Source organism: Ctenopharyngodon idella, chromosome 3 (assembly GCF_019924925.1).
Source record: "Ctenopharyngodon idella isolate HZGC_01 chromosome 3, HZGC01, whole genome shotgun sequence".
NCBI classification, from domain to species: Eukaryota; Metazoa; Chordata; class Actinopteri; order Cypriniformes; family Xenocyprididae; genus Ctenopharyngodon; species Ctenopharyngodon idella.
The window spans coordinates 52,482,493-52,493,355 of NC_067222.1; the positions used below are offsets into that span (position 1 = coordinate 52,482,493).

At 38.2% G+C, this 10,863-nt stretch overlaps 1 protein-coding gene across 1 annotated transcript; it reads right to left on the minus strand.

Moving 5' to 3' along the window:
• Positions 1 to 420: 420 nt before the first annotated feature.
• On the minus strand, positions 421 to 10,390 carry LOC127508819 (nuclear factor 7, ovary-like). The gene is made up of 6 exons (XM_051887196.1): positions 9,788 to 10,390; positions 9,615 to 9,710; positions 7,628 to 7,858; positions 7,528 to 7,550; positions 7,328 to 7,446; positions 421 to 2,204 (listed from the first exon to the last, which is right to left on the minus strand). Exons 1-6 carry the CDS (start codon positions 10,181 to 10,183, stop codon positions 1,708 to 1,710), a joined length of 1,362 nt encoding a protein of 453 aa, XP_051743156.1. The 5' UTR covers positions 10,184 to 10,390; the 3' UTR covers positions 421 to 1,707.
• Between the last annotated feature and the right edge of the window lie 473 nt (positions 10,391 to 10,863).

A 10,863-nucleotide genomic window follows, 5' to 3' on the forward strand; every position in this document is an offset into this window, starting at 1 on the left:
TAGAAATAATAATAATTAAGAAGGTTATGATGAGAAATGAGAGAATATTCAGACTAAACTCAAGAGAAAGTCCTGAAGAGTGTCTGAAAATCAGACAACAGAGGTTTTTTGTTTCTTGCTCTTCTTGAACTGTACTTTTAATGGCAGTCTTACCAGTTGAATCTTATTTGTACAGTGGGAATATTTTGAGCTTCATGTTACATATTTTCTTATTTCCACAGACTAGTGTTGTCAAAAGTACTGGTACTTCGGTACCAAGTCGGTACTGAAATTTTAAAATTGTGACGATACCAGCATTTCTGTAGTACCGGTAGTACCGATAATCCGCATATATTCGGTACCCACTGATAGTGCTGTGTCAGTATTTACTTGAATATGACATGAGTGAAGCGCAAAGCTTTGTTTACAGAAGAAATAATAGGTTAGCAATTAAATGTGACATCGCAGCCATGGAAACATTTTAGTTCATGCCGAATGAGAGAGGTACGAGTCCATACATTCAAGCTTTGCGAATCGCGATCTGGTCAACCGATGAGAGAATTTAACAATATTCCATTAGTTATTCCACTGAACATGGAATCTCTGTTTCTTTACCCAAATCTCCACTCACGCAGGGGATTATAAACATTTCTTTCGTTCGCTTTAAGGCCTATTATATTCGCATTATTTACTGAGGTAAAGTAGAAAAAACACCGTAGGACAGAAATCTTTTTGCTTGCACGTCAATTTCTATTTAACACAGTTTGTGCTTGTTATTAGACTTTATAAGGCGTGTCAAGTTTATTTGTATAGCGCTTCACACACGCTGGTGATTTTTAGTTTAGCTTTGTCTGGCAGCGCAAAATCAAACATAGCCTGAATGTCTTGCCCCTGCTGAAGATAAAACTAGCTCTTCAGACCTTTTACAACAAGTGTCAGTTGCTTGTAACATCAGGAGATAACATGAAGATATTATTAAAGAGAAATGATCCTTTCCTGCTCGTGCCCCACATCCCTCTCAAAGAACAGAGCGGTAGTCTATATGACGCATCTTTGTGTGGAAATAAAACGAATGTTTTTTAGAATAATACTTAACTTTCTTATTATTTAGGTTACCATTATTTACTGATATTTATTTCATAGTTTTTACAGGCTGTAGTGTGTCGTTTCACTGACGGAATATCTCAAATAAACGCACGTCTATTACAAAATGGATGTTTGAGCATTTGTTTATTTATTTATTTATTTTTTATATTTCATAATTTATTTCATTGAGGTATCTATGCACACACTCCAAATATTTATATGTATATATTTTATAATGTAATATTATAATATTTAATATGTTTTTAAAATAGGCTAGTTAAAAAAAAAAAAAAGTTCCAACAGATTTTCCGAGAAGAAAAACACACTGCAGAGCCATAACCTCCAGCTCCCCCTCTCTTGACCTACTGTGGGCATGATGGGTGGAGCTGCATCCCCCAACCACACCCTAACCCTACCCATAACCCTATCTCTCCACCCATTAAACAGGTTAAACTCCACCCTTGAGCTCCAGAGAGGTGGAGCTGGAGGTCATTATGCTCTGCAGCGAGCACTAGTTGGATTTTCCTGTGGTACCGAAATTGGTACTGAGAACCGTAAATTTTTAATGGTATTGGTACCCACTACTGGAATTTTGGTACCGTGACAACACTACCACAGACTAAATATGTAAGATAGTACAAGTTACATCAGTTTATCTGGTAAAATCCTGAAAGAGGTAAATCTGTCATAACACCAGAAGAATGGAAAGAGTTTGTCAGTGAAGTTGGTTGTGAATGTGTGTAGATGTGTGTTAGTTACAGGATCAGAAAATGACACCGTTCCTCTGTCATAGTCCAGATTCACTCTCACACAATCAAGATCCTGTTCAACAGGAAAACCAGAACCTAAAGGCAGCTCGTACTCCACACTCCAGATATCAGTGTCAAAGAAATCATATCCCTTCCTCTGGTTTGATGCTGTAGTTACTCCAAGACCCCAGGGTGAACTGCCATTAACCTCCACATCCCAGCAGTGTGTTCCTGAGGTAAAACCCTCTGAACCCAGAATACAGTGATACCAGTCAAATCTCTCTGGATTATCAGGAAAAGGTTGTTTGTTCCCGCTGTGTCTCACACTGGTCAGATCATCAGACATGACGAGATCTGGATGAGCCGTGTTTGGATCCAGAATCACAGGAGCTGATGAGACACAATCAACACTTTTAACCACCCACTTTTAATACTCTTAATACTCACTTTAATACTTACTACAGTCTTCCGCATTTTGTCATCCGACTTCTGCTAAACTGATGCGGCACATCCGGTAGCAAGTTAAGTAGAAATTTGTTTATAGCTAGCTATAACTTTAGCGAAATGACAAAAAATGTTAATGCAGTAAATGTTTTAAATTGGGAGCATGGAGAAAACTTTATACGATGATCAGATGGTCTCATATTGTCCCATTCATCATCATTGTTAACGTGGGTAGACGATATGAAGAAGTGGCAGAGGAAACCTATGATGACTGTCAGGAGTTGATGGAGCAGCATGTAGAGATTGTAGATGAAGACTGGAATTATTTTAAATCAGTTTTGTTAAACAAGATAACTTTGTGATTTGTGTTTTAGAAAATAATTTAATATAAGTTGTATAAAATCAGTTGTAAGAGTGTTTGTTGTTATCAGGAAGCTAGAGACACCTTTTACTGACCTTAATATAGAGGTAATATTTCACCATTTAATTTTCATATGTAATAAACCAAGATAGAATTAATTTGCAAACTTGACATGACTTACTCCATTTAAATCAGAAGACTTAATTCCTTTAAGTTTTAAGGGGAATCCACAGAGCTCACATTATATGGTTTTATAAGAAATTACTGACAGCTAACATCTGGCCACATTGTAAAGATTAAAAAAAAACTTCACAACAGATAACATCTCGTCACATTGTAAAGGTTTATAAAAATAATTACATACACTATTATATACAATTCATTATTTAAAGCAAAGCCACAGTAAAATGTATCAAATCAACCTACAAATCAACACTTATTCATCCTCTACATCAGAAATTATGTTGTTTAGAAGGTTAAACAGGGCAAATTCTCTAAATTTTATCAATTTTAGGGGTGAGGTTAATTGGAACTGTTGTAAGAAAGGATTTTGAAGTTTTTCAGTCATATGACCCGCTCGACATGGACGCGTACATTGGCGATGCACCTGGTGTTGGTGTCTTCTTCGGAGAGTTGCATGCCTCTCTTGGTGAATGCTGGAATGACAAGTTTCACCTTCCTTTCATAGAGGAGATCGGTAATGGTGAAGCCTCTGTCTGCAATTACTTCATCACCTGGAAGAAGGTATTCCAGGAACCCTGAATTAAATTAAGACACAGCTTCATCAGAGTTATCAGGAGCAGATCCCATGTGTGTAGCTGGAAGCTGTTGGTGTATGTATTAGTAAGGTGCTCGGCAAATGACTGAATGAATGGTGGTTGTTTCTCAGCAGAGTTGTGTACAATGGCGCCGGCTCAACGCATTGTGTTCTCATATCAGATGTAGGTGGCTTCAGATTGAGATGTGATTTTGAAGTGTAGTTGTGGTCAGAGACGGATGGATTTTTATTGTATTTCTGCATCACAGTTCAGGGGCATGTGGATGTGATCATCTTCACAGTTGTCCACTGCATCACTGACGCTCATCGATGAATCTGTGGAAATTATATAACCATAAACATATTTTCATGAAAATCAATATATGATTGCACCCATACTTTAACAGAACAGTGTGAGAGAGGGATGCATTAAAAACAAGACAGTATATACACAATCTCTAACTCTAGTGTTAATACTTAGCTCAATATCAATATGAGAGATGTAGCAAGCTGGCCTGCTGTCATCTCTAACTTACAGGAATAATGTAAGCTATTGTTAGACTATAATGTACCATAATACTATCGTAAATATGTACCATTGTACTATCTTACATATGAAATATATAGGTGGCAATGGTAATAATGCAAAATTAGTTGTATTTTGTGAACTGCTCATTACTAATCTCAAATGTATTTATAGAACGGACTTCACAAATCTAATGTTAGACTAACAAGCACATGGCTAGCTAAGTTAGCTTACCTGAATCTGACAACCTGTTCAGCACCCGGCGTGACTTCTTTACCGGAACATCGTGAGTGTTTGTCAGTCGGCCTCCTGTCCATGAAATGGTATGAACACACATAAGGCCGCTTGGTTGGGCACTTCAAGTTTAGCGCCTTCAGCCATTGCCTTATGTGCTCCTCGTCTTAAGGTGGTGGGTGTAAATTGTAAAGTGCACCGCAACACTCCGACCGCTTCACATTGTGTTCGTAACATAATACTTAACGTATTTGCTTTCTGTTATCATCTGCCGTCACAGCTATAGGATTATGGCTAGCGACTAGTTTAGGTCCCTCTCAGCCGGAAGTAAGATGACAATGAATGCAATGGCGTCACCCTTGTTGTCACAGAAAATAAGGTGAATAATGTTTACACTACAGGACTTTAAACATCGGCAGATCGCTGTGCTGTTCAGACTACATGATGTAACAATTTAACGAATTCGCTCAAATTATGGGTGATATATATATATATATATATAATTTTCTTCTGGCCATGAAGAAATCTCAGATCTAACTACTTACAAAAGCATATAACAAGCAAAATCAAATGCTGAAGGGACTTGGATTTATAAATGAGCAGCAACAGAGACAATAAAAGTATAACTATAATGGATTTAATAGATACGAACTACGAAAATGACTAAAATATAACAAAGAAAACATACATAGAATAAAACGAAAGTAAAGTCAAGAAAACAGAGGTGATCAAAGAAATGACAAATTACAGACAGTTAAAACCAGTTAAAACACATGGAGCTTAAAGCGTGTCGAAAGGAATGGTTCTGTACTTGCATAGGTTTAGGTGCTGTGGTTACTTTGCCTTTCTGGCGGAGTTTCAGTGCGTGCAATCTGGAGGGATCGGTCCTTTTCACGAGGAAGGGTCTTTGGCGGGATTTTCAAACAAGGTTTTAACTTAAGAGTAAGATGGCCAGAAAATGAGAAAGAAAGAGTCCGTCTCGTAGGTAATGAAGAGTGAAAACTTCTGGCGATGGATGAAGAAGACAACCGTTGAGGACGGCGGGTGAGGAAGACATGACAACCGGGGCGCTCGAGTTGGTTTTATATAGAAAAACACAGCTACACTCCTCCGGGGTTGGACTGGCCAATAGCCAGCGTGAATTCTGAGGCGGGAAAAACGTCTTTGTCTTTTTTTACGACTTAATTTGCATAATTTATGGAGGTGTCAGTTCTGGGTACATTTTCTTCAAACATACTTTAAAAATAGTATAATAAAACATTTTATAGTAACATAACATACATAGTTGGTAGAGATATTCTGAGAGGAACATTTTGACTCCAAGAAGTCTATGTTTGAAAAACCGAGATACAGTTTTCCCACTTGAATATAAAGTCTTAGGGTAAAACTGACACAACTACAGTTGTAACTAAGCTTATATAATATGGATACATGCATACACACTGAATACAAAAAGGGGTACACTTCAGCATAGTCATATTTTAAGGCTAAATGTAAATACAGTCTCCATGCGTGTTTGTGTGTGTCTGTATGTGTGTGTGATGTGTATTGGGATTTTGGCCAGTGTCTGTGTGGGCCACATGGCCATTAGCCCAACATGGGTTGATTTAGGTGACTCTTTTGAAATCTCTGGAGCTGGTGAGAATGTCTTCTGCTTAGCTTCTATGAGACAACAAAGATGCCAATGGGTCAATCTGATCCAGACCTGCTGGGGCCGATTCGTGATTTACATGCAGAGTTCAAGACGCTAAAAGCATTCTCAAAATTCTGTTGGTTGGCTAAACTGATCCTGTCCAGATGCTACAATGACTTGCTGTGGAGTTTTGAAGCCGTTGTGTTGTTCACACTACATGACACTACGGAAATGGTCCACAACAGGGGGTTACACACTACATGAGCTGACAACTCTGTCACCCAACGACTCTATTTGAAGATGGATGTTGGGAGGAAACTCTGAATTAAATTTAATTAAAATGAAATGAGCCCTTTCACACATAAGTTTAAAATATTCTGGCTGACCTCCCAGAGTTCAGGCCACCATTAGAGCGTTTCCTTTATTGTTTTCATGACGACGCGTCATGCTTGTCAAGTGACACACCACAGTCAGCTGGTCACACTGTATGACAGATGTATCACTTTTCTCACCATGTCATCAACTATCTGATATTCCGATTCTCATATATTTGCAAGTGAGTGTTTTGTCATTTAAAAACCTACATCATGATCTTGATCTTAATCTATAACGCGAGATGGGCGCTGCCTTGTTTGTTTGCGCTTTAGTTCAGAGAGTCCTGTCGGTCGGATTTATAAACTACAGCACGTGAATTCATCCATATGTACCGAAATACATGTGGCCGGTGAACTGAGAAAAGAATAGAGTGAGCTTTATAGTTACTTACACAATGTGTGTATCTGATATGAATAACTGTCGGCAAATTATAGGCTATTTGAATGGATTGTTATTGCTGCTTCCATAGACATCAGTGTATATTTCATTGGCTGTTGCGTTGCGACACGTGACACCACAGGATATCGAGTTGGCCGACAGCTCCAGATATTTAGCATGCTAGGTATTTGTTTGGCGTCAGCAAGGTGTCACCTAAAACACTACATAATACACATTTTGTATTATTCGATATGTGTATTTACCTGTTTAAAACATTGAAAGATATGATAGGCTACATGACTGTATGTCAGGAGTGCAAACTATATGAATGAAATGAAGCGCGATAGCATGTCAAATGGACTGGAATGGTGTTTTTTCTACTTAGCCTGATGTTTCCGTCTATTTAAACGTTGTATGATATGATCTTGTCGTTCAACCAATAAATAGCTAAGCGATTATGTGCAATATAGGTCATAAAAGCTGTCTTGGCTTATGATAGCAAGAATGGTACATCTCTATAGCGACAGATTTCAGGTTTGGGTCGGGTTCAGGTTAAACTATAATAGGACCGTTCGGGTCGGGTCAAACGATCTTGGGTACGGGCCGGGTTATGGTCTCAGTTTAAAGCCCAAGTGCTAACCTAACAACCTAACCTAATATATATAATGTTAGGTTAGCACTTGGGCTTTATACACTTATTAAAAAACTCAAATAATTTAGTATGCACTATTGAGTTGTGGAAAAACTTTCACCCATCCGCCATTTCCAGTATGTGTGTAAAAGTACAGATTTTCTCCAGACTCACTGTTTTGGACGATGTCCTGCATTTTCTTCCAGACTCTGAACGGCAGGTTGCCCAAATAACGTGGCACATGAATCAAAGCTCCAGAAGCCATCTGTGGATCCGGTTGTGAGCTCTGGACTCTGGAAGAACATTCAGGAGTCAGAACTGCAGTGGCTTTGGATCAGAACCAGAGAGACCAGAGACAGGAGCAGATCACTCACCTTTCCATTGAGACTGTAAACTCCTGCAGAACAAACACACCATTTATCATCAAGAACTCAATCAATGAACCAATGATCAACCAATGATCTGAAATCAGACCTTCAGAAAGCAGACGTCATTGGCTTTCATCATCTCCTCCATGTCTCTGATTGTGTGTGAAAGAGCTGAGATGTGTCTTTTCATCTCCTCCAGCTTCTCCTTCATCATCCGCTTCTTCTGCTCCTCTTCCTCCCTCAGTGCAGTGATTGTAGCTTCTTCTTCATCTCTGAGAAACTGGTGAAGCTTCTCAAACTGCTGTTTAATCTGAAGCTCTGTGTGCTCAGCTTGAGACTGAAATCAAATCACATTCACTTCAGTCATCTCAAAGACACAACTGATTCTGGAGCAGCATGAAGAGTGAATGAGTAAATGTGGGTTAGTAAACTACAACTTTAACTTTCTGAAGTACAAGTACTGTAGATGTGCAGTCTCTGAAAAAAATACACTAATCTCATCAGCCTCTCTTCACAAACAGTTTTATTGTATGGCTTTATTTTCAATGGCTTAAGAAGATACATTCATATATAATATATTGTTATGGCATGTTAAAGGAACACTCCACTTTTTTTGAAAATAGGCTAATTTTCCAACTCCCCTAGAGTTAAACAGTTCAGTTTCACCATTTTCAAAACCATTCAGTCGATCTCCGGGTCTGGCGGTACCACTTTTAGCATAGCTTAGCATAGTTGAATTTGATTAGACCGTTAGCAAATGACCAAAGAGTTTCGGTGCGTAATATCATTGCGTCTGCTGCACCCATGGTATGGCAGCAAAGTTCCTTGATTATTACGCCAGAATGAGAGTATAGTTCCTAGCAATATCGGCCTAGAAAATCACAACTTTTCATTTTCTGCAGTCTTAGTACACAATGTAACTACAGAAGAGTCAAGTTTTAAATAGGAAAAATATCGAAACTCTTTGGTCATTTTTGAGTGAGATGCTAACGGTCTAATCAGATTCAATGAACTATGCTAAGCTATGCTAAAAGTGGTACCGTTAGACCCGGAGATCGGCTGAATGGATTCTAAAACTGTTAAACTCAACTGTTTAACTCTAGGGGAGTTGGAAAATTAGCCTATTTTCAAAAAAAGTGGAGTGTTCCTTTAACCTCCCAGAAGACATAGTCAGGAGGCGAAGGTAGTCACAAGCACCCAAATGGGCCATAGTTTATTGCCTGTAATTTTACAGCCTAAACACAGGTATCAGGAGGTGTCTTAGCCCCCCAAAAACAACAACACGGAAGAATGAATATCTTCTCAGAACAAATACTACTTCTGTTCTCACAAGCAACCCCGCACTTTACTCTTCACTCCTCAATCATTCACACTTGAATTGTTTAAAAAAAGTGTACTCAAAGCATTTTTATTTAATCTTATGATTGTTAGAACTAAAGCATGCCAACTAAGTCTGAATGAAAATACATATGTCTCATATTTATGGGATGGTGGTGCTTGAGACGTTATAGGACTCACTTTCCAAAATACCTTATTCAGAAAGGCACAAACAAGGAATAACGTATTCTATGCAGCAACCATAAAAAGGGGACATGGCTAGGCTTGCTGCAGTAACAGTATTGCACAGTGTTCAGCCATACAGCGATTACATTACTTGGCCACTACAGCACAACCCCTACTGTCATTTTGCTTTAAAAATAAATACTATTTAGTTCAGGTGGACAATGGCTTCAGATATTAACTGTCTGCTGTCCACTTTGTCTGCTCTGCTCCATACAGCATTTCACTTATCGCAGAAGAGAGGAAGGAGAGATAACTGACAGGACGATGAACTTCTTGGTGAACAACAGATCCTGAGTGTCACTGACTCAATATTTTGTAAAATTGGCGGTCAGTACCACAGCTTCCTATACACAAGAGTATGTGTGATTTTGAAAATGAAAGTGAAAAGCAAGTGCACATTCAAAAGGGATTTCAATACCCAGCATATTCATAGTGACCCCCGATGCCTGCAAATTATATACAACTATATAATTGCAAGAAAATGCAAAAGCATTGAAATATGTAATCGTGTCAAAAGAATCAGTCCTCACCCTGATGTGTTGAACAGTTTTCTCAAACTCTCCCTTAATGTTTTCTTTGTGTTTAAGTTTTCCACGTATGGACTTCAGTGCTGTATTGAGCTCCTCCTAGAAATTAAAGTGAAATACACAGTTTGAGCTTGTTTATGGCAAGCTTTTATTCTCAAATAAAAAATCAGTCTTACCTTATATGATGAAGCCACTTCATTGATGGGTCTGAATGTGTGACTGATGTGTTTCTGTGAATCTCTGCACACTACACACACAGGCTGTTTGTCCTCCAGACAGAAGAGTTTGAGTTTCTCACTGTGTAAACTGCAGATCTCCTCAGACCCTGATGAACGCCTCTCATTTTTTTCCTTCAGGAACGACTCACACAAGTTTTTTAACACAAGATTAACTGGAGGATGTTCATTTGAGGATCTTCTCCTGCAGACAGGGCACTCCTGAGTTTTCTTGATTCTCCAGAACTGTTGAAGACACTCTTTACAGAAACTGTGACTACACAACAAAACGACAGGAGTCTTGAAGATTTCATAACACACAGGACAAGAAAGTTCTTCTGCAGATAGTGATGCCATTTTCACTGTTTGAGCTCCTGCAGACCAAACGTTGTATTTTTATTATTTTCTGAAAAATGGTTTCAAAAATAACCACATGAATCACAAGGATCTTCTGTTTCAGAAAAAGTTCTCAAAAATCCTTCTTTAAAGCAGCTTTCTTTATTTCGTAATAATCGCTGACTTGTCAAGACATTGAGAAATGTGTCGGTTTGACAGGAAATGAGAGCCTCTTCCTGGTGTGAAGTGTTCTTTGCTGAAAGAAGGTCACACAAATATTAAAGTTACTTTGTTAATCTCAACAAATTGCATTCAAATTAATTGAAACTCTCTCAAGGGTTAACCCAAATGAACACATGAGAGAACACACCTATTGACAATAATTAACCCAATGTTACGTCAAAAAACGTAGTAATCAGATTACAGTTACATGTTGAAAAAAGGGGGGATACTATCAGGATTACAATCGTTTCATTTAAAACTAAATAAATAATTATTTTCCATAATAACATATATTAAGCGCTGCTTGATTATACAGTAGTTCCTGGTTCTGTTGCCATACTGTAGCCACTAGATGTCTGAATAGCCCTTTATATATATATATATATATATATTCAGGGCTGTGTATTCCCAAGTTGTGGAAAGAGACATGATTGCTTAGTTTTAATAGGTTTTAAAATTAACCAAATTGCTAAACATTA